This window comes from Podospora anserina, chromosome 1 (assembly GCF_000226545.1).
Source record: "Podospora anserina S mat+ genomic DNA chromosome 1, supercontig 4".
Classification (NCBI taxonomy): domain Eukaryota; kingdom Fungi; phylum Ascomycota; class Sordariomycetes; order Sordariales; family Podosporaceae; genus Podospora; species Podospora anserina.
The window spans coordinates 1,881,190-1,905,037 of record NW_001914853.1 but is presented as its reverse complement, the minus strand read 5'-3'; the positions used below and the strand labels follow the sequence as shown (position 1 = coordinate 1,905,037).

Below are 23,848 nucleotides of genomic sequence, written 5' to 3'. Positions count from 1 at the left end.
CAAGTGCTAGGTTTGGTGAGCGCTTGGGAAGTGAATGCTGCTCCAGCTCTTCTTCGTCCCATGCTGTCAGCATTGGTGACAGTACCACCGGATTTGAGCAACCTATGCATGCGATCTCGAGTTTCTCGCTCATCCTCCAACCAAAGCCATTACCGTGCCCTAACCGGGTCTTCTTCCCTCGACAAGAAGGCCAGGTGGACCAGGCGGCCGAACCTACGGATACCCGCGCAGCCGACGATGGACCACTGTATCTAGCATCTCTGTTTCTCCTGCAGCATTCCAGATCAGCATATATTAAACGCTACCACGGACCAACCTCGTGTATCATGCCCGTGGGTCACCGACTTGGGGACGGATCAACTGCAAGCGCCTCCCGACATCCTCGGCAGGAGGTAACAGGAGCACAAGAAGATATTTCAGGGGACCCTGCTCATCGATCCTTCGAGCAAGGCACCGAGGAATATTACACTGCTTCATGCAGGCAACGCTGCTGCGAGACCAGATCTCCGCTGTCAGATGGTCAGATGACCTTAACGACTGGACAGAAGGTTTCTATGTCGCGAATAGTCACATTGAAATGAACAGCATCGAACAACCTCATGGGCAATCGCAACAACCACAACATCACCACAGAGCCTGTTTCAACAACCGAAAGTGCCAATTTCACCGCCCGCCCCCCCAGTTCCCGGTCCCGGATCGATCGAGGCGCTTTCATTCTCCTATAAGTCTCATTGGCCACGGAGAATATTCCCATCGTGGTGACTGAGACTTCAGCACGTAACTCACTTCGCATGTCAGCACCCTATTTTGACACCTCATTTATCTTTTTCTCGTGCGTGGGTCGAGCATCTCCTCAAACAGGGTGGCCTTAAGGACTTAAGCGCACTGATCAACGGTTGTACTTGTGCCACTGTCGACCGTCGAGATGGTGGTACACATTCCACACATCGTGATTGTGATTGTGCGAAGAGAATCTGCTTTGTGTTTGGCAATCACGTTGATTTGTGGAACTTCATCGCCAGTCAGCTGTTGCCTTTTTCACAGTAGATCTCTCCTCAGGCTATGCTTCAAAAAGTACCCGGCTCATGTCTAAAGAAGCGGTGACCAGAGCTTTCCGTCTTTCCAACTCACATCTCAGTCTTTTGACTTGCGGTCCCGAAACGTGATTAGACATTCCGAAACGGATGCTTTATTGACACATAAACTTATATTTTCTCTAGGCCAAAATCCGAAGTTTCAAACACTCCCATACTGGCATTCTGCCAGACACACGGCCATAGCAGGCCAAATGTTAGCCAGTCGTAGAAATGAGAAACGGAGCAGAATGTTTTTCTTCCTCGACTTTTACATGAGTGCCTATTTCGACTCCAAAATCGCAACAGCTCGTGGCTGAGGGCAACCGTCAACAAGAAGTAATTTCTACCACTTACCTCCGTGTTTTTCCGACAATCCGAGCAAGTCGCAGCTGTATTATGAGCTGATTGGAGTTGAGGTTCAAAAACATGAAACCAGACCCCAGACCCAAACTTGTAAAAGCCTGGCCTGAAAAACAAAAGCTCACCCGCCCTCAAGGGGCGGGCGCCGAAAACCCAGCTACGAAAGGTTTTGCAAGGAATCCGCCATCGAGCTCTTGGTGAGCCCGGCGGTGGGCGGCGGCGTGAGCAGCCCTGATACCCTTGCCACTTGACCACAAGGGTTGTTGTGACGAGGGTAACTGAGGCTGTTGGAAGGAGTATGTTTGAACTACTATACAATACACTCGACCACCTTTCTCGCCCACTCCTGACATATCAAGCCCCCTCACCAGCAGCGACCCTGCATGTGCAACATGACAATGTGTGATGAGGTAAGCCAACTGATCAAGTTCAACCTAACCCTACACATACGAAACCACATCAGCACTTCCCCGTGCCAAATGATATACAATATGCCCTCCCTTCCAATGTTGTGATTGTATCCCAATTGTGCCTCTCAGAATCCCAAAATGACTGTCCCAGAAGAAAATCTCCAACCAATGCAAAGTATGTACACACACTCCAACCCAGGAGGTCAATAACACTCACTCTCCCAATACGCCGAATACGTCTGCTGAGCATCCAAACGCAAGCTACCCTCCACCGTATCGTTCCACCTAACCCCCTTCCTCGACGGCCCTTTTCTCGGAAGCGTGACCTTATCCTTATTGCTGTCTGACCCGGGATCTGATTGCCTTCTCTTCTTTGGCGGTGGCGCACTGACGGCTTCAACACGGTTATTGTTATCAACATTTTTGTCTTTGACGAGATCCCCCACCACCGTTTCCCCACTTCCATCATTATCTCCCCAATAATTCCGCCTCGACTTCGACCACTGCCTCTGATGCTGCTTCGCCAACAACGTCGTCCTCAACGGCTTCCTATTCCTCGGATGAGGCACCTTGATAATAGGCGGCTCCCCCACCGGCTTGTCCACGTGTTCCGCCCCCCTCTTCACCTCACCCACCCCCATCCCATCCTCATCCCCCCTCAGCGTTCTATCACTATCGCTTCTATTCACCGCCCCGCCCCTCTCCTTCTCCAACGACCCCGCCGCCACCATCGCCCCCAAAATATTCGGACTCTCCTTCCTCAACTTATTCCCATCGCTCCTCCTCCCCATCCCGCCAGCAACAGTAACCACGTCCCCGACCCCCTCAATCTGCTCCTCCATCCCATCCCCTTCATCTACCAAAACAAAAACACAGCCGCCAACAACCCCCAAAACAGTCAGCAACATCAGTATCCACGCCCCCGCCCTACCCCCCTGACTAACCGGCGGCCACGCACCCGCCCGCTGCAACGGATCATTCCGTCCCATATCCTGTCCCCCCGCCCCCGGATCCCCTTTACTCGTCCCCCCCTTTCGATCAGTCACCGGACCATGCCTCTGCCCAATCATATTCCCCAACACCACCTCCATGGCCGCCATCTGCTGCCCCACCCCCGTGCTCCCATCCCACTTGGGCCCCTGATTCCACTTCAGCCCGCACATTCGTCCATTCGCCCCTCCCTTACACGTTCCCGCGGCAGCTTGGGCAGAAGACTGCAGCAGCGGCTTGATCCTGTCGTATGTCCAAGGCGCCCATTTAGTCGTGGCGGCCATCCAGCGGGAGAGGTAAGCTTTGAAAGACTGCTGGTCGAGGTCACAGAGGTCGACGGGCTCGCAGGCGACTTCGGTCATGATGTCCTTGTTGGGGCCGGTGAAGAAGACAGAGGTGCCGTTCAACAGGCCGTCGACACGGTCTCTCCAGACGGACTGGACAGGGCCGGTGGTGTAATTGTACAATGCCGCCGCACCCAGCAAAAACGCGCCAGCATTGTAAGTCCACTGGTAGGGGGTTATTTCGGAGCAGTTGTTGATGTGGGTGCCGTCGTAGATGTAGTAGTACTCTGGATTGATGAGGTTGGTAGCCACCATCCAGTCCCAGGCTTTGTCTGCCCAGTCGGCGTAGGACTGGTTCCCTGTGTACAGGGCCAGCCGGGCAGCCAGGTTGAAAAAGCAAGCTTGGGATATGGAGTTCTTGTAGTCGTAGCCGTTGTTCCAGGTGAAGATCTGCCACCGGAGGCCGCCGCCGCAGTCCTCAGCGTCCCAGCGAGCGGCCTGGGTGTTGAAGACAGCTTGGGCGAGGGAGAGCCATTGTGGTTTGCCCGGGGGTGGGTTGTCAAAGTTGTACTCGGCGGCCGTCATGACGGCCATGCCCCAGAAGCCTTGGTCGTCGTTTCCTTCGGTGACGGTTTGGTTGGGGGGCATGTAGTCGTTATTGGGGCCGGTTTGGAAGAGGAGGCCTTCGGTGGTGAGGGCGTTCCAGCGGGTGTCGCCGGTGTAGTACCAGTAGTCAATAAGAGCGCCCATGAGGGCTCCTGCTTCCCACCCTGAGCTCCGGTTGGGTTAGTGTGTGTGAGGTCTTTCATGATGATTCTCTGGTGGGTTGGGTAGCAACCCACAGTAGTATGGCTGTGGGAGCAAACCAGGGGTGCCCCCTGGTTTGTCTCCTGAGTAGAATGACATCATGTCTTCGGTCATGGAGCTCGCGACGGATTTGAGAGAGTCTGCAGGGTGTCATAGAGTCAATGCCGGGACTGTGGTCAGGATGTGGTGCACCGAGCCTCACCCGTTGAGCTCAAATCAAGTGTGTAAGCTGCAGTGAGCTGCGAGATCGACAGTAGACTGGCTGTCAGCCATGTCCGCGTCGTTGCCATGGGTGTCGTCCTGCTAGACCCGGGTTGTCGAGCGCATCTCGGCCCTTGTATGGTGGTGGATGCCATCGAAGGGGTCCAGTAATAGAAAAACAACAGGCCATGAAAGAAAGAGGGCACTTGTCCGGAGGCAATGTGGCATTAAAGAGAGGGAGATAGGACTTGTAAACTTGAAGCTTCGATAGATTAGCGAGTATCAAGTCATGGACTTGAAGAGGCCCGTTTCGTCCCATGATGGTAGAGCTTGGCCGTTAGCTCTGCTGCGCTTGCTCACATGGAACTGGCTAACAAACGGGGACCGGAGGCAATGGCCTTGGACGAAGAAGAGTCCGGCGCGCTTTCCCCGATGTTGAAGTCCCTGACCCAGCCTAGCAGATTGTCTTGCAGAAGTATGAGGCAGTTGGGACCCTGACTCGACCCTGGAAACCGTTGTGGCTGGAGATGGGCCGGTCAACATGGCGTCAGTTCTGCGCTAACAAGAAGTCGGATGCCTGGCAAACTTCAAGGTTGGAGATGGTGAAAAGATGCAGGCTGTACCTTCACTGACTCACAGCCATCTCAACGGCGCGGGAATGAGAAAGCCTGGAACTGGGGCCTGATCCAGGAACACAGCAGTCCTAGGCTTGTCTATCTTTAACGGTAGCCGATCTAGATGATGTACCCGGAGGCCTGTTTTGAGTTGCAGCTGCGGTGCCGGATGACAATGGCGAGAATGGGCTTCAGTCTGACCACTTGGAGGGAACCACAGCCTCATTGTACAAGCCTCTTCCGTGGAATTGGTCCAGCAGAGCCGCACTGCGAGACCATATTATCCACATGGGATAAGCTTGTGTCCTTGTGCGCCGAGGACCCTGAATCCGTTTCCCCAAGATGGCTTGTAGGTAAGCTGAAGACTGTCGATAGATGTTTGCTGAGATGGCAGACTGATAAAACATATCGATAGATACGGCCAATAGAACGGGGATCTCGGTTTGGTAAAGTCGCTAGAATCGTCTTGGAAGTTGCGTGTAACTCATCGAACAAACGATGGAAGTTGGAATTGAGGTTGGCAGTGTGGAAGGGTGGACCTGGAATGGTGTCACAACGGCCAGCCCCACTGCCAAGCGAGCCCCTCGGCCCATTTTCAACCGCTTCCCGATAAGCCAATCCTGTTTGTCTCAGCGCTTGTTCAACGTTTGCGAGAGCTAACAAAGACAAAGAAGGCGCAACGCGAGGCGCGTCGTCTGTCAAAGGGAACGGGCGTCCAGATTCTGCAGATATTCAGCCTGGACAGCCTTGGTTGCGGTTGTCTTCTCTCACGGTCCCAAACAATCCCAAACAATCCCACGGAGCATCATCCCACGCGCCAAGACATCCCAGCGATCTGGGGAAGACTGAAGCCACTGCCCCTTGCTCCCTGCTCCCCGCTGTTGTCGCCGGTCGCTAAGTCTTAGCGGCGTCCCAAGCCCATCACCCCAGCCGGGCAATAAATAGCAGCGGTCAGCGGTACCCTTGACGGCACGTGGGAGCCCCCAACTGCTGTTCGCTGTTCGGTCTGCCCACTAGACGTTTTGTTGTGGATGCTGTAATCACGGAAGCCGGCCTGGAACTTCCCTCTTCCAACCCCCAACCATTGTTCAATTCAGATCCTGTCCTCTCCCGCCGTCCGCCATCCGCCGTCCGCCCTCGAGCATTGCATTGCCTCGCCTACGACCCCGCCCGCGTCTCTGCCAACGCGAGAATTGCCAATCATGGCTGCTATCGACCCCACAAAGGTGGGAAAATACCCAGTACTCCTCAGTCCTGAGCTGCTGGGGAAGCCATCCAAGGAAACATACACAGGCATTCGGTGTAAGCGGAACCAAAAAAGACCCCTACTCTGCTGGTCTGGTTCAGCAAGGCAGCCACCCGACAACAGCAGCGTGCGTTTACCACCAATCGTGCTAACAATATCTCGTTTGCAGATAACCACCGACCAACGCTCTCGTCAGACACAGCTCCGAACACGGCCCATCTCAAGAAGTCGGCCAAAGACGGTTCCTACAACATTGGCTTCGACGACAAGGGCGACAGATATCAATACAATGGCGTACGAACCGCCGAAGACAACAACTATACCCTCATATTCGATCCCACGCGCCAGGCCTTCATACTGCACCGCGTCGATTCCATGTTCCACATGAATCTGACAAGGACGCCAACGGATAATGTGGAAACATTACGAGAGAAGTTCCCCCAACTGGAGATCAAGAATGGCGGTTCATCTGCTGCCTCTGGTTCCAAGCCGCCGCCAACACAAGCGAAGGGCAAGGCGGCAGCCTCGAAAGCGGCGGCATCCAAACTCAAAGAGGACCCTCCAGCCAAGGCCAAGCCGGCAGCCAGAGGCGCCGCGGCCAAAAACACACCAGCAGCAAAGAATACGCCAGAGGCCAAGGGTAAAGGAAAGGGCAAAGTGGAAAAGAAGGGGGCGGAAGCTCTCTTTCTACCGGATCCCAACGCCGCCCCGCCCGCCGCACCATCTCTTCCCATGCCATCTGTTCCTGAGAAGAAGCGTGAAGTACCACCACCAAAGAAGAAAGTCGATGATGACGAGGATGATGAGGACGACGACGATGATGATTTTGGTCTCACAATCGAATATCCCGACGCCAAGCCCCCACCGCCTACGACTTTCCAGCCTGCTGCGTCTCTCAATAGACGCTTTTCAGAGTTTGGCAAGGGCGCCTACGAAGAAGAGGAAGAGCATAATCACGAGGAAGACTTCCGGCACTTTCAGCAACTTCGCGAGGAGTCAGACGAGGACGAGGAGTATGATTTTGAGGAGGTGGCGCCGGCTCCGAGTGCTCCGGTTTCGAGCTACGATTCTCAGCCTAGAGTGCCGGTGGAGGAACCTGAAAAGTACACTTTTGATGTGGGCTCGTCAGATGAAGATGAGGAAGCCGAGGTGGATCCGATGCAGGGTGATTTGGAGGCGGAGCTTGAGGCAGCCTTTGGGGAGATGGATGAGAACGACAGAGGTAACGAGAGTGAGGTAAGCGAGGAGGAGTGAGCCAAATTCTGAACAGGGGTAGCTTTGATTAAGATATGCTGTATTTGCTTTCTTCTTGTCTTTGGTGTCTTGGTTTGGGATATTGAACTTTGGGAAGTTTGTGTTGGCGGTGTCTCGGGTTTCTTGGGTAGCCAGTTTGGGAAGCGGCAGGAGTTTTGGCGGGTGTTCACATTCAGAGGACAGGCATGCTTCATCTGTTGAACATTAGTTCAGGGGTTGGTTTGGAGAAAAGAGGTAATACTGCTGATACTTTGGGCGTAGGAAAAGTTGATGGGTGGCAGTTGGGCCAAGATTGAACATGTCACCGTAGCGAACTGAGATTTGTAGTACAATACAAGAGGAATAGAGTGCATACTGTGTTTACGGACTCTGCCTGTACCAATGGAAATGCTGTACTTTGATGCTCGCTTGCCTGATATAAAATACAATGACAGCTTAAGAGACCACAAACCTCGAAACCTCCTCCCACCCAACTCCTCGCTCATGACAAACATCTAGCCTACCCGCGTAACTCCTTGCTTCATAAGATCGCCAATAACATGCCAGCTTGTTGAAAGAATAGGCTCTATGTACAACACTCAGACAAATCCACTCTCCTGCCAAAAGTCAATCACGTCTCCCAATCAATAACCACTGGGTCCTGCATCGTCCCCGCATCCAACTCCATAAAGTCCTCCTCCCTATACTCCGGCCACCCGTCCGCATCAACTTCATACCTCCGGGCCTCACACCTCGTCCGCCTGCCAACCCCCTCCCTCCTTCCGTCCCACCGTCCAGTCATCGTTGCTGACCACCCCCTCGCGGACTCCCCCAGGTACTCCACCTCCTCATCATCCAACTTCATCGGCTGGTCCTTTGTGCCCAGGCCGCCCAGCCCCAGAAACTGGAGCTCGTCCCTCTCCTCGTCCGAGTCTGGGATTGCAATAGGGGAACTGTCACCCGACGAGGACGAAGGAGGTAAGTTGCTCCCAGCCACCCCGTCCTGCTTCCTCAAAAAGCGGATGAGATGCTCGTATAGCACCCTCACCACCGACGGCGCGAAAGCATTGCCGATCTGCTTCTTGACATTGGTTTCGGAAAACTGATGCCAGCGTGGAAACCCCTGCAGCACAGCATATTCCAGATCAGTGAATTGCCTCTCCCCCAACCAGTGGTAATTCTGGCCGCCAGAGCAGGTGATCGTGTTGACCGGCTTGCTCGGATCCCAAGGGCGCTTGGGCGGGTCAAACCGATGAACGGTGGCCAGATTGTGCATCGGATGGCCGCTTTTGATACGCTTGATCGCCAACAACGCTTGGTAGGGGGTCACGACAGGCTTCAGGCCGTCGACCTCGGGTGTTTTGGAGTGGGTAGGGGGAGGAAACGGGGGAAGCTTCTCGCCTGGCCCAGCACCGATGATGACCAGCCGGCGACGGGTTTGGGCGAGGCCGTACTGGTTCAGGTGGAGGATTTTGTACCTGAGGGAGTACCCGTGCGAGGTGAAACCTTGCAGGAAGGTGTGGAAATACAGACGGAAACGATCGTGGACGAGACCGAATGTTTGCTCCACCGTGAAAACCCTGGGCCGGAGCTTCTTGATGAGGTCGGTGCAGCTGAAGAGGACAGCGATGTTCTTCTCGTCATCTTTCCCGGCGACGGTGTGAGCCGGGGACCAGAACTGACACGGAGGGGAGAGGTGGAGGATGTCCGGGTAGGAATGCTCGGGCGGGAGATCTTCGGTCACAAAGTCGGTTACCTCTTTTTGGTAGATATGCGTGCCGGGGAAATTGCGACGGAGGGACCTCGCGGCGGGCTCCCAGTGGTCGAGAGAAAACAGAAGTCGGCAACCGGAGCGCTCGATACCCCGCGAGGCGCCACCCGCACCGGCGAAAATATCCGCGGCAGTATAGCGCTGCCCGGGCTGGAGATCACTGGCCTGTTCTGACCCTTCGTCCTCGAGGTCGAGAACTAGACCGGGGCTGTCCCTGTTGGGGATGTGTGAGCCACCAGGGACAACGCCCCCTCTCCACCTGTTCACCATCTGTGCGTCCTTCACTCGGTATCGGTCATCAACCTCATCCTCGCTTAGCCTGACAAAGGCGAACTCGCAGGCGGCTTTCGTCCTCGGATGGCGGTGCTCCTCTTTCCTCCACCGGCAGACGAGAGGCCCAGACTCCTTGATCATCTCCTTGCCCAGCCGGTGATATTCGTTAGCGTTGAACCGGTAATCTGGGAAGTCGGCATTGGTCATCCGGAGATCCCTGAGCATCATCACCTGCCTGGGATCCACGTCGATGAGGGCTTGCTCCATCCAACCCCGCTTGTCTGAGGTTTTCATCTTGGCGATCAAGCAAACCTCGTTCAGCTTCTTGGGGAGGCAGCCTTGGAAGTTCCGGCTCCTGCGGAAGCCCCAGCCGCGGAGCACGGCGAAAGTTCGTTCAGGCTCGGTAATCTTCACGATGGAGAGGATACGGAGAAACTCGATTGCCTCTTGGTCCACGGAAGGTCGGAGCTCCACCGTCATGTGTGGCGTAAGAAGAAGCCCGTCGTCCAGTGTCCAGTATTGGAGAATGTCCTCATCGCTGGCTGTCGCCGTCCTTGGCCGTGAAGTTGCCGAGTTGTCGTCGGCATCTTCGGTAAGGTCGATTACCTCGTACAAGTCGCCCTCCAGTCGGCCCTCGGCCCGGTACTCCTGGTCCAACTCCTCAAAAGGGTTGACCTCGTTGCCGTACTCGTCGACTTCGAAAACATCGTCGACGTCGAATCTTTCTTCGAGAAGAAGATGACCCTCCTCAAGCTCATGCTTGATACCTGACAACGACTCATAGCCATCGTCGTCATCAATCACGAGTGGCTGTGACACCGACCCCGGGTTGTAAATTTCGGCCATTTTTTTGTGTGAGTAACAACAACTTGAAAATTGTGACAAGTGAGTATTCTAAGCGGCTAAAGGTCTATGACGGCTGTTCAGCTGGGTCAGTTGAGGTTGCCGAAAATGAAGCGGAGTCTTGAAACGATAGCTTACAAGTCAAAAAGGGAGCTCTGATGCTTGATCTGCTCGTATAGCTGCTTTTGGTTGTCAGAGAAGGAAGCTCAAAATAGGAATTGAGAAGATCGGCTGCTAGTTAAAAGTCTTTTGTTTTGGGGGGGGGGAGGGCAAATATATAGCGGTGCTTTCGGTCGAGGAGAGCAAACAATAAATAATTGTTGGGTCCTATTGACTGCAAAGAAAAAGGCCCTTATCTCTTATTCACTTGATAGTGAAAGGCGCGGCACAATAAGAAGTGAATGGGAAGAAGGAGCAAGAAGGATAAGGGCAACCGCTAGCCCACTCACACATTTGCTTGCTCGACAGATACTGATCCAGAGCGGGAGCTTGGACTTCCAGATTGTGTGATAAGGAAGCGAATCTGCCAGAAACTTTCTTACCAGAGATAAGGACTTGTAAAAGGCAAGGCTGCTGGCAGGGCAGTGTGCTGAGCGGTGGTGAAATGGACGCAGATGAGGATTTGGTGGGCGAAGCTGAGTGGTCAGTGATTTTGAGGGGTGGTGAGGCAGGAAGTGCTCGAGTCGCAAAGTCGTAGAATTGTATCTGGGTTGGTTCGACGACGGAGTACTCAACAGGGGTCGGCTCACTTGCTGAGTCCGTAGGGCACTTGGAGCTGGAGAGGTCAGTGATAGGGAGAGTCTCTCAGCCAATTGGACCTGGATGCTTGAATAGTGAACTTCATAGCTCCGTGAAGGAAACCCTACTGGCTCAAGGTTATTTGAACTAGTAAGAGCACCACTGTGACGGAACGTTCTGTCATAATTCCCATGATGTTGCGGAAGAGCTCGGTAGGGGGTCGGCCGCCATGAGATGGGCAGCGTCCCCCACCTCCACTGTATCAAACTCATTGGGACAATCAAAGATCATGGCCATCTGCTGTGCTCTTTATCAACAAGATGTCGATATTTCCATTATAGGGTAAAGTGAGGGTCTCAGACAAGGACAACCGGTGAGCCATCCACCTGTGTCGAAGTGGTGGAAGTGGTTGTCGGAGCAGCGTGATATGGTCCGAGCGTCGGCAAGGGGTGGGCAATTTCCCGCTTCAGGGCAGCCACGAAAAAGAGAAGGTGTATCACAGAAAGAAGATAGATAGCTCAGATAGCCGGTCAGTATCATTACTCTATGGAAAACCATGTTCCACAACTTGTGCCGCTGCGGAATTTGAAGATAGTCGCATTCAGGGGCTGATGTTTGTCAACAGATCCAGAACTTAGTTGGTTACGTCACTGGGAAGACCAATGGGTTAGGGTTGTTTCAGCTTGAGTGGAGTGCACGGGGAAACTGTTCCCGGCTTTCCGCATGCTCCACCCAAGAAAAATAATCCCTCGCAGCCTGCAGCAATTTTGGAGCTTGAAAATTGCTTCAACTTTCTTTGCTATCCTCACCCATCCTCACCCAGTTCACGGAACTCGATGTCACACACAGCGACAATATAAATAATCTTTGAGTAAGTCACCCTCTCTATGACATTTTCCTTGTTGCCTGATGACTCTACGATATGACAAAACCTTGACTGCCGAGACTGTTTGTGCGGAGAAAATATCCATCGCTGAACAACAACATACAAAATCACACCTTTGTACCACTTCTATGTGTTGGCCATTTGACTAACAGATTTTGTCCAGGTTCAAACGATGTTGTATTAAGTAATTATGACTCCCATCAAAGAGTAGAATAATAACATGATCGATTCACCAAGTCAATTTACCGTTGTTTGCCATACTACTCGCATGTCTCATTCCATCTCGTGACTTCAGCAGCTCGGGTTGGTGTGTGCTTTAGAGAGAGTAAAGGATCATTCACCACAAAGTTGATTACACACCATTTTCAAGTCATAGGAAGACTATTCAGACTTTAGATGACATCTTCCTGCGCCGGATTCATGCTTCAAGGCCCAACATACGCAACACATTGGCCCCCTACTCCAGACATTTGAACCACCAGTACTCTTCTATATACCATACTCCCACCACCGGGCAAGCAGGCTCAAATTCCGTCCATGGCTTTCGACGGGTATTCTCAGTGCTTCGAAGGGCTTTCCATCTTGTTATCTTGTGGAAGCCCTCGCTCCTGCCTGTATTCACAATAGAGATCCAGCTTCTACCAACAACTGGCCGAGAACTCAGGTCCGTCCGATGTTTTGTACCTTATCGCTCCTGCCTAGCCACTCCTGAATGAAAACTCTGCAGTATCAGCCGCACTGTAATACCGCTAGTCTCGGCGGTAATCTGGCTGGTGAATTGGTCTCGGACGGAAAGAACGAAGCTTTATCGGGCAAGCCACCTCACGGCAGGTGGGGCGGCCGATTTGCTCTGGGATTTCCAGGACCTGTTTCTTATCGGTCTATACATCTTGAGTTCTCTCACTCCTGGAGGGGTTGTGAAAACTTCCTCCCTTTCTCTTGCCTCAGAGACTTCTCACATACCCCAGAGTGGGAATATCGAGCACAGCGAAGCTCTATCGGGCAAACCGACCGACCAGGCATCTCGACGAACACAAGTCTCACAAAAGCCTATCAATACATGTTGAAAACTTTATGCAAAACTCCTCGATCTCGTGCTGACCTTCTCCTCTTAGTCTTCGCAACAACTTGTCAATTCTCTCACGTATCATCATCACCATGCGGACTCGCGGGGCAGCAAGACGAGCTGCCCAAGCTGCGGCAGCGGCCGAAGGCCCTCTTGTTCCAATTCTCCAGACGACCGGAGAAACTCCGACCGGCGCTGAAGACAATGCTGTGATTGCGGGAGTTTCACTTCTTGACCAACTCGCCCCCCCTAGCAATTCAGTGCCTGCAAAGTCTCCAGCGCATTCTCCCGCTGCCTCATCGACTGAGCCTATCACCCCCCCAGACATTGCCACCTCCAAGCGCAAGTTTGAAGCGACGTTGGCTGAACCGTTGGCTACCAAGACTCCCGCGAAACGCACACGTCGGACCAAGAAGACCGCTCAGCCGATCAAAGGTGGTTGGGTTCTTCCCCATGGTATGGGTTTGGTCACGCAGAATTCAGCTGTTGCCCTAGATGAGACCGAGAAGACTTCAGTGGGCAGTGAACCCGAGCCCATTTCTGAAGACAATCCGGCAGATCAACTCCAGACGGACGAACACCCCGCCGTCCCAGATCCCGAGATCGTTTTGACGCCACCAACCTCACCTTCCGCGAGTGCTCAGCCTTCAACCAAATCTCCGTCTGAAAGAGCTGCCCCAAGGAAAGCAACTGGCAGAAGGGCTGCCCCCAGAAAAGCAGCTCCAAAGACTGCAGCCAGACAAAAACGCATTGGCTATCGTGTCACCAAAGCCAAAGCCCCTTCAAAAGAAGACAGCAAATCAGAGACATCCAGTCAGCTGGAAGTAGATGTTAAGCAGGAAGTAGCTGTCGAAACTGCCTCAAGGATCACTAAGGCAGAAACAGTTGTCGGTGACTCCGAGACTGTTGACGAGAACCTGCATGTCACACACCAAGAAGAGATCATTGGCCGGGTTACTCGTTCCCGTACTGCTGTCACCGCCCAAACAGTGGTCAAGTACGAGGAAAAGATCCCAGAGCAGACCGTTGTTGTTACCAAAAAGGAGGAAGTCGCTGAGGAAAAGACCAGCATTGTTGCGACTACTCGAAAGCTCATCATCTTCAAAGGGGCCACCTTGAAGGACAACCTCGTCACCAAAAGTCTGGGGAAGATTGTGGTGGATGCCTCACAGATTCTGAATCCCGATTACAGAACCCAAGTCAAGCGTGGCCAAAACAATCCTTATGGGTTGACGCCCGGTTACAGCCCATATCCCTACAGAAGAGTCCCCACCCCCGAGGCCTGCGAAGAGGTTCACAGGATCCTGACGGAGATGCACGGGGAGGTTAAACAGCCGGACAGAATCCCCACAGCCTCTCTGGAAATTGCTGGTTGCGGTGAGGTACCTTGTGTCCTTGACGCTCTTTTACGCACACTCATCAGCGGTAATACTTTGATGGCCATGGCTGATGCAGCGATCAGAAATTTGGGGAAAGACTTTGGGATTCGTACAGAGGGAAGCGGTGCGGGTAGTATTGATTGGGAGAAGGTGCGGGTTTCATCGCCCCAAGCTCTGGTGAACTCGATCAGAATCTCTGGCAATGGCCCCAAGAAAGCTCAACACATCAAGTTAATCCTGGACAAAGTGTATGAGGAGAACCTTGAGCGCATGAAGCAGGCTGGCACTGCCGAAAACACTGACAAGGATGGCGCTCCCCCCGATCTTCTTTCGCTCGACTACATGCACGCCATGACCAAAGACCAAGCGATGGAAAAGTTTGTGAGCTTTCCTGGAATTGGCATCAAGACAGCCGCCTGCGTCTCACTCTTTTGCCTGCGCATGCCGTGCTTTGCTGTCGATACCCATGTTCATAAGTTTTGTCGCTGGCTTGGTTGGACGCCAGTCAAGGCTGACCCTGACAATGTCTTTCGCCACGGAGATTTTATGGTGCCGGACCATTTAAAATACGGGCTACACCAGTTATTTATTCGTCATGGACAGACCTGCTTCAAATGCAGGAAGAACACCAAGCCCGGCACCAAGGACTGGCTTGGGGCCCCCGATTGCCCGCTTGAACATTTGCTCGATCGAAGCAAAGACGATGCTAAGCCACCGGCGCCCAAGAAACCGAGAAAGATGAGAAAGAAAGCAGAACAGGACGAGGATTCGGAAGATTCGGGTGCTGTCAAGGGAGAGGAATTTGAAGATGAAGGCACAGACGATGAAGATGAGGAGCAGCATGGCCCAGAGCAGATGGCTGACGAGGAGGAGAAGGCCAATGAGGAGGGGAAGGTCAGCAAAGAGGAGATGGCCAATGAGGAGGAGGAGGAGGATGAAGATGAGGAGGACGAAGAAAACGGGAAGATTGGCGAGGACAATGTGGATGATGATGATGAGGAGGAGGATGAGGGTGAGGATGGTTTCAATCAAGAGGAGGAGGATGCTAATGTGGATGAAGGCATGGATCGTGTGGAAGAAGATGACGGAGAGGATGCTGACGAGGAAGAGAATGAGGACCAGGACGTTGATATGGAGGATGAGGATGAGATTTAGAAGGACGACATGGATCATGACGCTTAAATCGCAGTCCGGGGTGATTGTGGCATTGCCATTAACACAGTGGTTTTCATGAGCTTGCAAACGGCGAGAGAGCATTTGATTCAACCATGTTGACGCTTCTCATAGTTGCGAAAGGTTGCCGATGATATCGGTTTATAGGGAGTATAGAAACGACGGGCCCAAACTTCCAGATAGCGTATAGTTTGCCAATGATTCATTTATACATCAATCCAGTCAACCCAAGGTGCTCGATCTGATGAAGTGATGAAGTGCTACGGAGTAACCAAATGTTGGTGATGTTAACAGGCACGACAGTTCAAAGGACCCCACTAGGTCACCCACCCCACTCAAGCCTCAAGCTTTTGCAGGGGTTCTAATTGTTGCCCCACTTAAAGTGCTCCACAGACGGCACGACGCGCTTGCTGTGGGATCAACTTCTCAAAGTTCGCGACTGCCCCAGAAATCCAGAAGCTGCAATCAAATCCACCCACGCACTGCAAATATTTGGCAGGTCAGCGCATTTTGCTTGCTACCTGCCCAGGATCACGTGAAGAACCTGGCATTGCACAGATTTGCTTCCCTCAGAAAATTTCTAGAGAGATTGACCGTGGCTTCCACTGCTGGTTCTTTCTCTCTTTGACTCTGACCGGATATCCCTGGTTTTCTCCGGGGGTTTTCTTCTCTGCATGCCCCCACAACAACTTGACAGTATTAGCACCAGGTTGCCGATGGATGGTCTGGCCTGACCTAATCTTCAATAAACCACATCGGTACAGCGTTCGATACATCGACGTTGCTCGTCGAGCCAACCGCAGCCATGGAGGGCAATCTCGAACAGACCATCATCGAATGGCACAATGATTTCGAAGACTTCCCACCCGACGCTCACCTGTGCTGCCCGAAATTAAACGACGATGATCTCACCGACTATGAGAACCTCGACTTCCCCGATGAGCCCGACGAGTCTGGTGGCGGCGCTGTGTCCGTCGAGGAAAAGAAAAAGCGAAACGAGGACTACAAGCATCGCCTCCAGATATCATACAACCTCAGCCTCCTGATGGGACTCCCGCCAGAGCGCTCGAGCACATGGCTTCCTAATTGGAAGGAGCGTGTTGAAACATACCTTACACGGTGCGACTCATGCATACGACGCTGGCACCGAGCACGGGAACCCTTTCTGCAACGCCTCCCCGAGTAAGTAGTTATCAGGCGGACTTGAGTACCCAAAGGTTGGTTCTAATGTGCTGTAGATGCCTGCGCCCTGAGCATATCCGTGTCATGGAAACCCACCTGGACGATTTCGACAGGGGACGCATCGACCGTGGGCTGAAGGAAGCCAGAGATATACTTGAAAGGAATGGTCCGATGACAACAACGAAGTTGGTCCAGCACAGCATCTCGGCAGTCTTGGCTCTCTTCGAGGCACTCTGCAGTTGGAAGTATCTTGCGTTCAAGGATCGCATCCAGGACTTTGACTATGTTTTTGAGAACACCCAGCGTAAGAAGCCCGCCAAACTGCCTGGCGGTTTGCTTCCATCGATGACGTCCTTTCTCTTCTCCGAGTCAAAGTACAAGAGGGACTTTGCCGAGGCCGCTTGGGACCGGCGAGAACCCGAAAGCTTGAAGCAGGACGAGTGGGATTGGGCCGTATCTCCCTGGTTGACAGAGTCAATCCTGTGGGTTTCGATGAGCAGAGGGGGCAACACTCCAGATAAGATACCCAGATTCTGGCGGGGCTTTTCGAAGATACTGCGGCTGTTGGGCGAGAAACAAATTGTGAACTGGCTTCGAGCAATGGAGGTCTCGCCCAATATTTATTTTCTTGCCCTGGAGCACTTGATGACGGATTCAGACGAGGCCCTGTTGTCGGTCTTGCAAGGACTCCGAGGTCTCATGGAAAAGGCACCCAAAGCGTTTTGGGCTGCGTTTGCTCAGCTTTCGCCCAGCACCTTGGTGGAGCAAATCTTCATGAGCCCAGGCTTTCGTCCGCTCCTGAACAATTCGCTTCTGCCCGAGAGGATGGAATCGGGAGGTGACAGTGGCGACAAGGTACCGGTATTGGCTGGCTGGCTAATGGCCTTCATTCGTTCACTGCCGCAAATCCAGCGCTCAGATGCATGCGACACTGTTTTGCAGCATCTCCTGAGCACGTTTCGGCAGGATCCGTCGTGCGACCGCTCAGCACATGCTACTTGCACTCTCTCGGGCTTGGTTGCTCTCCACGAATGCTTGAAGGGCTTCTTGGACCCAGAGAACCCATTCGACACACAGACATCCCTCATCACGGTCAATCAGCTGCTGAACAAAGTACTCCAGTATGGTGAAGTCATCATTGGGGCCGCAAAGCTGAGGCCTGGGGACACATACAACATCGGTCTCTCCAAGGCCGGCATAGCCATTATTCACTCAGCTTTGGCCCTTGATGCGCGAGCCACGGAGATCGAATGGAAGGCCCTAGTTGATCGCCGGCCAGTCCAAAATATTATGAATAGGGATTCCGGGAAACTGTGGGAGTCTTTTCTTGAGATGCTCTGGCCCTCTCAGTTCGGCCATTTCGAACTGGCAGAAGCTATGCTACAAGCTACCCTGCCGCTACGTGCCATCGAGAAGTTCATCCCTAAGCGAAAGGATAAGCTCAAGAAGGAACACGAGGTATTCAACAATCGATATCAACAACAAACAGCTGCTATTGGAAAAGTCCTGAACCGCATGACCGACTTTACGCAGTCAGAGCTAGCAAACCTGTGCTCCAATTATGGCAAGACGATCCAAGCCATCGTGTCATCGCTCATCCATGGCGAAGAGGCGATTCGCGAAGCTGGCTTTGAGCTGATCAAGGCCATAACTGACGAAATGGTTCGTAGCGATGCCATTGAAAGGATGGTGGAGAGGCATTTCCAGCCGTTTGTGCAAGCTATCACCAATGCTGTTGAAACCATCTCGGCGTACAAGGGTGAAGGTGCGCCTTGGACGCACATGATCCCCATCCTCCAGTGCAGTGAGTTCGTACTGAATGGCCTTTGCGATCCATCGTCCGGTCAGTTGAGACGCAAGACCATGACGGCCGATGAGCGGGCCGTCGTCAAGAGCTGGTGGAGAAGTGTTTGGAGGGCCATCGATCACTCGTTTAGGATGATGAGGAAGTGGCACGAGATGGTCGAGAAGAAGGTAATGGAGGACTTTTGTCGAGATGTCATGGAGCTCGCCAACAAGCTGTTTGAGCAAGATGGTGTTCTTGCCTCTGCTCTAACCCACCAAGAGAGCAGTGAAACTGGAATCCCGACCTCAGACGCCATGAAGGATGTCCTCGAGCCGCCTCGGTTCTATTCTTTCTCGCTGGTGGACATGCTTCAGCTCCGTGATCAATACCTTATCTCTGGTATTATCAGGATCGTCAAGCAGCTGATCACCAGAATGAAGCAGCAGGACATGGCACTGCCTCCAAACACCTTGTTACACCTGGGCAAGATGATCAAGGACGCCAAGCGATCACATGGCGCCAGGCCAGAGTATCCTACTAAGACAAATCTGACGGACGAGCAGCGCATTGAACTACTCAAGGCTCTCGGAGAGGATGCCGTGATCGAGGAGCAGTTCATGGGCATCAAACCCGGCGAGAAAGAGGCTAGAGAGCGCGCTCTCAAGCAGAGCAAGCTTGACTTCTTCAAGGCGACCTCCAAGGACTACAAAGATCCTCTGCTCAGCCTCACACCGACGTATGACAAGAACAAGTCGAAGCTGGAGCAGCTGAAGTCCGAGATTGTCAAGCCCAAGCAGCCAACAGTGCTTAGTCCAGCCGCTATTTCTGCAAAGCAGGCCTCTCTCAAGGAGGCACGAGCTAGGGAGAAGGCCGAGAAGGCCAAGCGTGACGCCGAAGCTATTGCCAAGGCCAGAGCTTTGCGTGCGCCGACAAAGATTGTGGCAGGTGAAGGCTCTGGTTTGCAAGGCATCGCTGGTGCAAAGGGCAAAGACCATGCCCCGGCGTTGAAGGACGAAATCATGGTTGGGTCGTCTTCGGAGGATGAGGACCAGTCGGATGATGATGATGAGGTGATTGTTCTCAAGGCCAAGAAGGCGAACAAGACCTTGAGCGAGGCTGATCAACGTCGTCTTGAGCTCTTGATGGCGAAGAACCGCGGACCTGTGAAGAAGGTCAAGCTCATGCGGTCCGCCAAGGATATGCGTGCTCGTCTGATCCCCCCGATGGACACACTTCACCTTGCGATTCTTGAATGGGATATTTTTCATGAAGGGAATGACCCTCCAAATGGGTATCGCTGTGCGGAAGTCTCCAACACGTACAACGATCCCGTCAGCTACAAGCAAACGTTTTTCCCCCTGCTCATCAATGAAGCCTGGCGGTCGTTCGTGACGGCCAAGGATGAAACTACCTCGAAGCAATTTGGGATCAAGGTTTTGAGTCGTATGGCGGTTGACAAGTTTGTCGAGGTCACGGCTTCGGTGCCTGCTGCGGTTTCCAAAGACCGTGGTCTCTCGGAAGGCGACATTGTTTTGATGTCAAGAGGAGAGGATCCCTTGAACCAACCGGAGGAGTTGCATTGTCTTTCTCGTATCTGGAAGACAACCTACAAGAAAGACATCGTCGAGGTTGTCTATCGGTTGAATGGTAGGGGAAATCCAATCCATCAGGCCCTTGTTCCGGGTAGCGAGTTCTCGGTGGTCAAGATCACCAACATGACCACAATCGAGCGCGAATATGCTGCTCTGGAAAGCTTGCAGTACTATGACTTGATGGATGAGGTTCTCAAGGCTGAGCCGTCGCCGATGCTCAACTTTGGCGATCAGGCTATCAAAGGGGTGATGGACAACTACCAACTCAATCTTGGGCAAGCAAAGGCCATCTTGAATGCGAAGGAGAATGATGGGTTTACTTTGGTACAGGGCCCTCCGGGTACGGGCAAGACTAAAACCATTGTCGCCATGGTTGGCTGCCTGTTGTCGAACTCTCTCAAGGGTTCCAATGGTGCCGTCAGCATCCCCCGGCCGGGACTCACGGCAAAACCCACCACAGCCCCGGCCAGGAAGCTGCTTGTCTGTGCCCCCAGTAACGCAGCCGTGGATGAGCTGGTCTTGCGTCTCAAGCAGGGCGTAAAGACAATGAACGGAACCCACCACAAGATCGAGGTGCTGCGTCTCGGTCGAACTGACGCTATCAACGCTGGTGTTAAAGACGTGACCCTGGATGAGCAAGTCAAGGCACGGATGGAAGCGGTGATCAACAGCAGTGGACCCAGCGACCGCGAGCAAATGCACAAGGAAGCTGGCGAGATCAAGGTCAAACTCTCCGAGCTTCGGCCACAGCTTGATGCTGCTCAAGCTGCCGATGATCATCAGTTGATGAACAAGCTGAAGAGAGAGTACGACGACCTGATGAAACGCCGTGCCCACATCGGAGCTCGCATCGAGGCCGACAAGAGCAGTGGAAACACGTTCCAACGTGAGGTCGAGATCAAACGCCGACAGGTTCAGCAAGAAATTCTCGACAAAGCTCAGGTCTTGTGTGCCACACTGAGCGGTAGCGGCCACGAGATGTTCAAGAATCTCAATGTCGAGTTTGAGACGGTCATCATTGATGAGGCGGCCCAATGTGTGGAGCTTAGTGCACTCATTCCGCTCAAGTATGGCTGCTCAAAATGCATTCTGGTCGGTGATCCCAAGCAGCTGCCGCCTACCGTTCTCTCTCAGTCTGCTGCTAGATACGGCTACGACCAGAGCTTGTTCGTCCGCATGCAAAAGAACCACGCCAAAGATGTCCACCTGCTCGACATGCAGTATCGCATGCACCCCGAAATCAGCAGGTTCCCAAGCAAGGAGTTTTACGAAGGGCTGCTCCAAGACGGCGCTGACATGGCAGGCTTGCGTCTCCAGCCGTGGCACCAGAGCGTCTATCTTGGCCCTTACCGGTTCTTTGATGTCAAGGGTTCGCAATCGCGTGGGCCTAAAAACCAGTCCCTGGTTAACGAGGAAGAGCTCAAGGTTGCTATGAAACTGTACCAGCGCTTCCGCTCTGACTACAGCAACGTCGATGCCAGAGGCAAGATCGGCATCATTACTCCCTACAAGGCTCAGCTTCACAGATTGCGACAGAGGTTCACCGACAAGTATGGTGAGGGCATTACAGAGGAGATCGAGTTCAACACTACCGATGCGTTCCAGGGTCGTGAGTGTGAGATCATCATCTTCTCTTGCGTTCGTGCCAGCCCGACTGGTGGTATCGGTTTCATGACTGATATTCGCCGCATGAACGTCGGTCTGACACGTGCCAAGTCATCCCTGTGGATTTTGGGCGACTCCCGGGCGCTTCAGCAGGGTGAATACTGGAATAAGCTCATTGAGGACGCCAAGGAGCGTGACCGGTACACCACCGGTAACATTCTGGCCATGCTGGACAGCCGTGGTCCGCAGTTGCCAGCTGCCGCCTTTAAACAGCTGGGTGCCCCCCCTCCTGCACCATCTCGCCCACGCCCAACCGAAGATGTTGAGATGCCTGATGTGCCTTCTTCTAATGTGGAGATGCCTGATGCGCCTCCAGCCAACCTGCCATATCGTCGCCCAAGCGGTCCTCGTGATGACATGCCGCCCACTATCCAGCCAACGGTTGGATCAACAGGAAAGAAGCGGGCGCGCGATAGCAACGACGACGGCCGCCCGTCCAAAAAGGTGAATATCGACATGGAACGAAACGAAGAATCAAGAACGCAGACGACTGACACTCTACCATTAGATTCAACAGAACGCGAATGTGGCGCGTCACAATATGAATGCCGCTCCACCAGTCATGCCGAGAGCAGCCACGGTGAAGCCACCCATCGACCCGTCAGCTATGGAGGTGTTGGGCCTGGCGCCCCCGGAGAGGGCACCTGCGGCTCAACCTCCACGTCCGCAGCAATGGGGTCAGCAGCCTCAGGTGGCGAATGTGCCGGGACCAGGACAGGGCCCGAGACCGAACGGGCCGCCTAATGGACAGGGTCAGAGGCCTAGTGGACCCCCGCCCGGATCTAGGGTAAGTCATAGATGTGTCCTGCCAGTTCAGGGGGAGTGCTGATGAATGAAATAGGGACCGGTACCGCCAGCACGCAAGCCAGCGAGCGACCCCTTTATTAGGCGGAAACCAGGGCCAAGACGTTAACCGAGAGACGTGTGGCTCATGATACGTTTGGAGATAGTGCGAGGGCGTGTTTGACGTTTAAAAACGACTTGATGCGTCCTCCGGTCACGGCAAATATCGGTTTTATTGTTTTTTTATGGTTTATATACTATGCTCATCAGTGGGAAGGCCTTGCGCATTTTCATGGCTAAACAAAGGCATTTGGTAGCATTGGTTGGCCACAGCCATGGAGCGGGGGTTAACCATGAAGATTTCATGCTTAGATATTTGTAGAAGCGACCATAGAGGGTTTATGCCATGGCTCCGGGGCTGGGGCTCTAGTTTTACAGTGGGGAGATGGTTGCTTGAGGTGAGGGTTGAGAGGGCTCGTGAGATGGCTACGTGAGGCGAGGTGAGGGCTTTGGGTGCAACAACGTGGCTGCTGCACAAATCGTGATTGTACTCGATGTCAACCTGGCATTGATGAGATTCGAACCTCGGACACACCGTCATGGGTGCTACGGCTCCGCTTGTTCATCGACAGGCATGCTATACAGCACGATGAACTCCCCCTCCTTCTTCTTTTCCCCATCATGGGAACCTTCTTCCCAGATTTACTGGGACTGATGCCAATGTTTACCACCTTCTAGCGAACGGTGCTGGCCCGGTCGACGTTGTTGACAGTGGATTCCATTGCCAAGATCACCGATCCACCGGTTGACGATCGACCAGAAGCTTATTTTATGGCGATGAGATGGGGGAAGCTGCTTGATTGGTAGATATTCTCCGACTGTGTGGGCTTGGCAGGACGGGGGGCTTGGCGTTGATATGACGACGACGTTGAAGACGTTGGGGAAGTGCAGGAGATGCAGTTAGCCTGCAGAAATTGGTCCGGCGTGTTTTATTTTGAATCTGAAACAGATCGTCTTTGCATATGTATGTGAGTCGGGATGCATAATACGTGCTTGAGGACTGGGAGGACTGGGCGGGCATTGCGGGAAGGCAACCAGTGATGCCACGCATACCAGTTGCTATCTGAGGGGGGGTGTTGTTGAAGAGAGAAGGACGCCTCGGGTACACAAGTTGCGAGAGCTCAACTGGAGATATGGTAGCGCATATCTGATTTCGGGGGTTGTTTTCCCGAGTCGAAACAGAGATCGTCAGGTCCCGGGTTTTGTCGTCAGTAGGTCGTGTGGACGCGCTGGGGGAGGGGGGGGGGGGGGGGGCCAAGTCTTTCGGGAGCTGGCGCAGGGGTTTGGGAATCGGGGCGGAGCGTTGAACCTTGATCGGGGCTGCCTCGGCAGGTTGGGGATGTTGTTTGTTGTTGCTTTGCCATGCTCGTCATTCTGGGAGCGTATGTTTGAGGTTCGGCTGAGGTGAAGACACAATGGAAGCAGGCGTG

General features: G+C 53.4%; 5 protein-coding genes across 5 annotated transcripts; 3 read left to right on the top strand and 2 right to left on the bottom strand.

The window, feature by feature from the left end:
• Positions 1-2,049: 2,049 nt before the first annotated feature.
• Positions 2,050-4,041, bottom strand: PODANS_1_19460 (uncharacterized protein; the record flags this gene model as incomplete). Its single annotated transcript, XM_001907376.1, has 2 exons — positions 2,050-3,890; positions 3,963-4,041. 2 exons carry the CDS (start codon positions 4,039-4,041, stop codon positions 2,050-2,052), a joined length of 1,920 nt encoding a protein of 639 aa, XP_001907411.1.
• A 1,903-nt stretch (positions 4,042-5,944) lies between these two features.
• PODANS_1_19450 (uncharacterized protein) lies at positions 5,945-7,242 on the top strand (the record flags this gene model as incomplete). Its single annotated transcript, XM_001907375.1, has 2 exons — positions 5,945-6,044; positions 6,158-7,242. The coding sequence occupies 2 exons, from the start codon at positions 5,945-5,947 to the stop codon at positions 7,240-7,242; spliced, it is 1,185 nt and encodes a 394-aa protein (XP_001907410.1).
• Positions 7,243-7,852: 610 nt separating this feature from the next.
• Positions 7,853-10,111, bottom strand: PODANS_1_19440 (uncharacterized protein; the record flags this gene model as incomplete). The annotated part of the gene is made up of 1 exon (XM_001907374.1): positions 7,853-10,111. The coding sequence occupies one exon, from the start codon at positions 10,109-10,111 to the stop codon at positions 7,853-7,855; it is 2,259 nt and encodes a 752-aa protein (XP_001907409.1).
• Positions 10,112-12,890: 2,779 nt separating this feature from the next.
• Positions 12,891-15,332, top strand: PODANS_1_19430 (uncharacterized protein; the record flags this gene model as incomplete). Its single annotated transcript, XM_001907373.1, has 1 exon — positions 12,891-15,332. The coding sequence occupies one exon, from the start codon at positions 12,891-12,893 to the stop codon at positions 15,330-15,332; it is 2,442 nt and encodes an 813-aa protein (XP_001907408.1).
• Positions 15,333-16,089: 757 nt separating this feature from the next.
• PODANS_1_19420 (uncharacterized protein) lies at positions 16,090-22,488 on the top strand (the record flags this gene model as incomplete). Its single annotated transcript, XM_001907372.1, has 4 exons — positions 16,090-16,532; positions 16,589-22,019; positions 22,084-22,362; positions 22,417-22,488. Coding segments are annotated over 4 exons (6,225 nt in total), but the record flags the coding sequence as incomplete, so codon positions are not given.
• Positions 22,489-23,848: the final 1,360 nt, after the last annotated feature.